The following is a 7442-nucleotide window of genomic DNA, read 5'->3' as shown; positions in this document are numbered from 1 at the left end:
ATCAAGTTTGCAGAGTGTGGTTGCTTTATCCACAACTAAGGCCGAGTATATGGCTTTAACAGCTGCTGTAAAGGAAAGCTTCTGGCTGAAAGGAATTACATCTGATTTTGGAGTTGTTCAAGCTGCAGTGGCTATAGGATGTGACAACAATGGTGCACTGAGCTTGGCCAAGAATCATGTCTTCCATGAAAGGAGCAAGCACATTGATGTGCGGTTGCATTTCATTAGGGAGGAGATAGAGAAAGGAAAAGTTAAAGTCTTCAAGGTAGACACTTTGGAGAACCCAGCCGACATGCTCACCAAGCCTTTGCCAAAGGAGAAGTTTGAGTTGTGTTTAAAGTTGATTGGGATGTGCAAGAAAAATTAAGGGGCTCAGCAAATTGTATTCAAGGTGGAGATTTGTAAGCGTTGCATACAAATTGCTGAGCCAAAGCGGGTGAGAATCGGATCAAGGAAGAAATCAAGCTATTCAGCTCCCGGGCTTCAGGAGCCGTTGGATGCGTTTTAGTTGTACTCCCTCCGTCCCATTAAAGATGACCCACTTTCCTTTTTAGTTTGTCCCAATTAAGATGACCCATTACTTAAAATGGAAACACTTTTATCTCTACTTTATTCCCTTTTTCTTACTTTACTCTTTCCTCTCAACACACAAAATAAATTTGCACAAAATCCCGTGCCGCCCAAGAAAGGGGTCATCTTCCTTGGGACGGAGGGAGTATGAGATTAAATCTCAGCCGTGCGATTCAACTAGCCGTTGGATTTGTATGTTTAGTTAAAAAGGCGTTTGTTGCCAAGTCGTTAGTTAGTTCGAGAGCTTTCTTCTTCCACTTTTCTTCTCCCTCTTCTTCAATAGAGTAATCAATCCAGAGAGTGGATCTTTTCTTGAGTGCAATACAAGAGTTTCTTGTGTTCAATTGTGTTTCTTCGATCGTGTTTCTCAAGCAAGAAAGCCAGCGGGTAGCTTGAGAACATTATCCCATGATTTTGTCCAAAGTTTACTCATCTAAATTCTTTTCTTGTTTGGTTTATATACTTTTCTGGCCTACGTTTCTATGTATTTGGATGGCAAACAAACATTATCATTTATCCGCCACCAAAATTTTCGATTGTTCAACGATTCTCGATTTTTAGTGCTCTTTCTACGAGAAAATAGTATAATATTGTTGTTTGATCGAAGGTAAGTAGCGCCCTCTGCGTGATAGCTCGGTTCTGGGGGTAGACTGCTTTGTAGCGAGACGGGGATAGGGCTTCTACGGCCTAAAGTCTGCTTTTCAAAACCGACGTTGACTAACCCTCTAGGTAGATAGGTAGACGATAGCCCGTAGGGATTGGTGATTTATCCCAGTGATTCGTCAATCAAAGCTATTGGAAAGGCAAAGCTTACAAGCGCAAAACCCCTATCTATCGGAAAGCGAGAGGCAGCCCGACGAATCTACTTTTTGACTTTCCTTTCCTAGGTAGCCCGTCTTGTAAAGACTTGGAAAAAGTCCCATGCCTTGAATCTAAGAAATAAGCAATATAGAGGTTCCAGCAACAGGGAAAAACAAGGTAACAAGTTCATTAAAAGAGAGAGAGAAGATAAATTAAAGAGCAGCAGACTTGGCACAACTTAATCGAAGAGACCAAGACCCATGTCATCATCAGACTCCTCCTCTGGCTCATCCTTCTTCTCCTCTTCCTTGGCAGCAGCAGGAGCAGCACCACCAGCCTCAGCAGCAGGAGCAGCCTCAACAACAAACTTGCTCGGATCAGCAAGGAATTCCTTGACCTTATCAGCTAGGGAATGAATAATCAGTTTCAACTGCAATGGCCAAAGCATTCTTGTATGCATTGATAAACATGTGTGGTGCAGCTACAAGTGTTGGGTAGGAGATGGCCAGGGAAAGCGATGTAACCATGGAAACACCAAGGGCAAACTTCTCAATAAGGTCCTCCTCAGTCATATCAAGCACCTCCGGACTGAAAACAGTTCCGTTGTCATACACAGAGGTGACAATGAGACCATATGAGAAGGGACGGATCCCTAGCTTTGCAAGCAAGGCAGCTTCAGACGAACCCACTTTGTCGCCCTTCTTGATAAGCTCAACAGGGGTAATGATTTCTACAGTACCCTTGTTAATCTTGGTAGGGATGTTCAGAACCTGGATCCATATATTAACACATTAGCACCAACAAGTAGTCAAGAAAGGACTACAGCAATAACAAAAATTCTATTCCAAATACCTGGAAGAAAGAAGTCTGCGATGGGTCGAGACCAGTGTTACCAGGAGTGACAACGACATCAATTGGAGCAACCAAACCAACACGAGCAGGTGCTCCAACCTGTAGGTGAAAATTATAATCAGAAAAAAACTACATTCGGATGATAAAAAGAACATGGAAGCAACATCTTATATACTCGCCCCATTTCCTAAAAATAGAAACTCTTTACTTTTTGAGTTGTTACCTAAAATTAGCATCACTCCATTTTAAGTAAGTTCTTTCTCTCTATGAAGTGGGGACCCATATTCCACTATCAAATTTTTTCTTTCTATCTCTCTTACTTAACCAATTTCGTATTAAAACCCATGCCATTCCAAAAGTTCCTATTTTTAGGAAAAAATGGAAGGGGTATATATATTATATGGAAAACTATTGTTATATATCATATTGTATCACCACTTGTGTCCACTATCTATCTATCAACTATGCATGCATCGAACTTCACCAAACTTACAGCATCAACTGTTACAGGTCAAGATATAGAACTCTCGATCTTTATTCACCAAATTTAACTAGATCACAGCAATTACTACGTCAAGCAAATTAATTTAATCCCAAAATCAAGTAATGCATGAGTTCTCAATGAAATAGAACATGGAAATGAAAATAATTAGGCAGAATAATGTAAAATCACAACGGAACAAGCATATACAACTAAATTTCTTTATCAATCAAATACCAATTCCAATCCTTACTTCAGACTATAATATTCAAATATAGTACTATAAGACAATATTAAAAATTATGCGATTACTAATATATTCATTTAAACTCGGGAAGAAATACAAATCAGCATAAGCGTGTGCCAAAATATAAAATTTCAAATAGTCTAATTAGCTCACCTTGTATTTGGCAACCTCCTCACTGACTTCCTTCAAATCACCCTTGGTGAAGATCAATCCAACGTTACCCTTTAAAAAAGTAGTAAAAATTAAGAGATTTGATGTATTTCTAAATAAAAAATGACAAAAAAAATAAAAACATAAGAAATGTCAATCGTAGGAATAAAAAAACTCACACCAAGGAGAGGGATCAGGTTGAGAATAGCCTGGTTCCCGGTCTTCTCAGCGTGGATGCGGACAGATCGCTTCATCATAGTGTTCTTCCCCATGAGAACCACGGAATCGCCTCTCAGGCCTTTCCTGATGTTCTGGAGCTGGGTTGAACCGACGTTGTCGGCAAACACCACCAGAATCTGAGTGTACTCATCGATAAATTGGCACAATTTCTGGTCGTATGCTAGCTTCCTGTCGCTCTTTGACAATTTAGGCGCCATTTCTTTTGAACTACAAAAAATGTCTAATTCACAAAACCCTAGAAATGAATAGAGGAGGTGGTACAAAAATGAGGGCCAAGACGGAGCCGCTGTGGCTGAGTCAAGGCGGACAGCGGCGTCGCCGTCACTTTAACCTCTTCGATTCGGATTTGGGGATTTTCGAGCAGAGACGGAACTAAACCCTGACAATGCTGGTGGGAGTTTTTGGGGATTGAATTTGCCTTTATAGGATCATATTGATGCTCTGTGATCAGATTGGGCTTTACCGGTTGGACTTTTGGATTGGGCTTCTTTTTTGTAAGGTTGCTATATTTTTAGTAGGGATGTCAATCAGGCCAGCCCCCGGGTTTCGGGCCAACCCTATTCGGGTTGCAGGTCAATCGGGTGCATGCTAATCGGGTTGTGATTTTTTTTAGGTTATAAAAGTTCAACCCTAACCCTAAAAGCTCGGATTTCGGGCTAGCCCAACGGGTTAATCAGGTTGCTACCGATAAAATAACATACGATCAATCCAATAAATAATGATAAAAATTAGTTATATTTATAAAATGTAAAATATTTAAATATGATAAATTTGAGATATATGGTTAAACTCAAACATAAGCATGATCAAATACTAATATTTGAGATTTATGTAAAATAAAACATACTCCCTCCGTCCCAGTTTTATAGTCACATTTTGCCATAAAATTCCATCCCACATTTAGAGTCACATTTAGAATTTTCAATATTTGGACATAAAATTTTACCCCATTATTCACTAAAATTACACCCAAATGTCATTATCTACATTAAAATAAACCAAAACAAAAATCAAAAAGTCAAAAAGAGACGCACCTTCAACCAACTCACTTCATTTATTACTCACTTCACCATCTCACTTCATTTATTACATACTCCACCTCCCACTTCATTAATTACACACTCCACCAATTCCTTAAAACCCGTGTCATAACTAAATGTGACTATAAATGTAGAGTGATGCTAAATGGCCATAATGTGGCCAGCCACACACTTCAAATATTAATAAAAAATCAGTGTAATTAATGCTAATTCAACATAATTAGTTATACCTCAAAAACAACAAACATGTTAAGACAATTGTACCCTTTTACTTGAAATGTAAGAGTACTTTGATAATATGGAGTATATGAAATACGATGAGGTTTTATTTAAAATTGAATAAGATATAATAATCAGGTAATTTGATAATATATATGTATATACGTTTAGTTGCATACTTTAAATATTTTTAATTATTATAGTTCATAAATTCATCGGTTTTATTTTCTTTTATTATTAATTTATTTTTAGTAACCATTTTAGTAAGATATAATAATCAGGTACGATGATATTATATTTTTTTTTTTTAATAAAAAATGATGTGGTAATTATACAGTTTATTACTCCAAGTTAATTCAAATTATTATGAGATTATAATTTTTTAGAATAAAATAATTAAAATAGAATATAACCTTAAATTATACTACTACATAAAATATAGAGTTAAGTATTTGTTTTGACAAATTAAAGTTACTTATTAATTTGATAAGTAATTCAATCATCATCCTCGGCTAGCAGCTCATTGTGAATATAGGTGACTAATTTAAACTATCATCATTGTCATTATTATTTATGATAGGGGCGGAGCCAAGAATTTAGTTCAACAAGGACAAAAATAAATATATATAAAAAAGAAACTTAAAATTTAAAGTGAGGCATTTATAAAGAATTTTTTTTTTAAAATTACATAACAAATTAGTATACATAAAATAAATTGAGGTGGGCAATTGCCCCCTACACACATCGAGTAGATCTGTCCCTGATTTATGAAAGTAAAGTAAAAGTACTAAGCTTATGTAACTAATACTGTAGTATATGTCATTAGTAATAGTAACTAATAATATTTAGTTATGTGGAGTATAAAACAATAATAGCTCTTAATATTATATAGCACGTATCGATAATATTAAAATATAATGTGATAATATATAGTATCACAATTTATAAATTATTATTGACTTCAACTTTAGTATTGTATAATAATATACATTTTTTTAAAAAAATAAAATTTTAATCATAAATTAAAAAATCAGTGTAAAATAATTCGCAAAGAATAAATCTAAAAAAGAAATGTTACAATCGGATTAGAGAAGTTAAATTATAAAAAAAACAACAATTAAATAGAGAGGGTAATAGTGTAAAGTTATTAGGGCATTAAATGAGATATATAAATCATTAATATCTACGATATCTAAATTTACTAAAGTGCCATTTTATGGCCAGCCATAATGTGGCCGCATAGCATTACCCATAAATGTAGGACGGAGGGAGTAAACATCAAGATTTTTTAAAGCATGTTTTAGAAATTTAAATATATTTTTAGTGAATTTGAAGTTTCTAATTTATATATCTATTATTATGATAATAAAAATATAATATATAAAATTGAAACTTATTTTTTTAATAATCTATGTATTATAAAATAACCAATGAAGTGTCGAATTAAAGTCATACAAATAGAACGATAGAAATTTTATCGGGTTTCCGGGCCAGCCCATCGGGTTTTCGGGTTTGGTCCTAACGGGTTGCGAGTTAATTGGATGCTGGCTAATCGGGCTGTAATTTTATCGGGCTAGAAATTTTTAGCCCTAACCCTGTAAATTTGGCAGGCTATTCGTGTCGGCCCACAGATTGCGGGCTACATTGACATCCCTAATTTTTAAAACTAAATTTTCTTAATTAAAAAGAGCAATAATTCCTAAAAACACAAACTTTGATTGTAGTATATAATTTTTAATATTTAATTAAATATTCAATTTCATTAGTTATTTCGCTTAAACTGACCAATTATATAATCGACAATATTTTAAATCAGGAATCAAAACCAAAATAATCAATTTCAATTATTGGTTAATTCAAAACCTACCTTAATTGCAACCAAGACTTTCTGAACCACCATGGTTTTCCACGCATCAATTTGAAAATGAAATACTTTTCATGATTATCTCTTGGATATCAGAAATTATATAAAGACAACTTAGGTAAGTACATTTAGGGGTGTCGAAGCGGGTACCCGAAAACTTCAATATTATACTACCCAATCCCGACCCGTATAGTTAAACGGGTAACCCCATACCCGCATCGGGTATCCCAAACCCGCAGTTGCGGGTACCCAACCCCGCACACATAATTTGAATTGTATATTATATTATTCAACGGTATTATGCTTTTAGTTTTAGCTTATCATCAATGCTAGTCATCTAATACAATAATTTTTTTGTACATGTTTGAAATTATAGAATGAATTTTGGGATTGTTGCTAGTTGCTACACTACGATTTTAGATTTATATTTTTTTTACTTTGTTGTATTTGCATAATTTCCATCTATTAACTATGCACAAATATATCGATTTCTCATCTCTTAAATATAATATGACTATGTATGAAATATAATGCAAATCCAAATTTCAAAGGCAAAACACATTATTAGGTCCTTATACTTTAATCAAAATGTTTATTAGGTCCTCGTACAATTTTTTCGTTTTAATAGGTCCTTATACCTTTCTCATAAATTTCATCACATCCTCGTACATTTTTTTCGTTTTAATAGGTCCTTATACTTTGATTATAAATTTTATTAGATCCTTATAAAAAATTTTATTTTAAGATATTTTTTTACTTTTATTTTAGATAATAATTTATATTTAATTAATTAAATTTAATGAACCTTTTAATTTTATTATTTAACTTATCTTATGATTATAAATATTCAGGGAAACGTATCTTTCAATATAAATATAAATAATCAATTGAAAATTCGGATAGTTATTCTAAAAAAATCTTTGATTTTAATCTTCAATCATCACGGTTAATCTTTTTATTATTGTCTACAACTTATTG

General features: G+C 33.9%; 1 protein-coding gene across 1 annotated transcript; it reads right to left on the bottom strand.

Annotated features, from left to right (window-relative positions):
• Positions 1-1500: 1500 nt before the first annotated feature.
• LOC125224381 (60S acidic ribosomal protein P0-like) lies at positions 1501-3728 on the bottom strand. The gene is given in 5 exon segments (XM_048127775.1): positions 1501-1778; positions 1780-2141; positions 2224-2322; positions 3105-3173; positions 3281-3728. Coding segments are annotated over 5 exon segments (957 nt in total). The 5' UTR covers positions 3539-3728; the 3' UTR covers positions 1501-1609.
• Positions 3729-7442: the final 3714 nt, after the last annotated feature.

The sequence above is a fragment of the Salvia hispanica genome, chromosome 4 (assembly GCF_023119035.1).
Source record: "Salvia hispanica cultivar TCC Black 2014 chromosome 4, UniMelb_Shisp_WGS_1.0, whole genome shotgun sequence".
In the NCBI taxonomy this organism is placed as follows: Eukaryota; Viridiplantae; Streptophyta; class Magnoliopsida; order Lamiales; family Lamiaceae; genus Salvia; species Salvia hispanica.
This window is presented reverse-complemented; position numbering and strand designations above follow the sequence as displayed.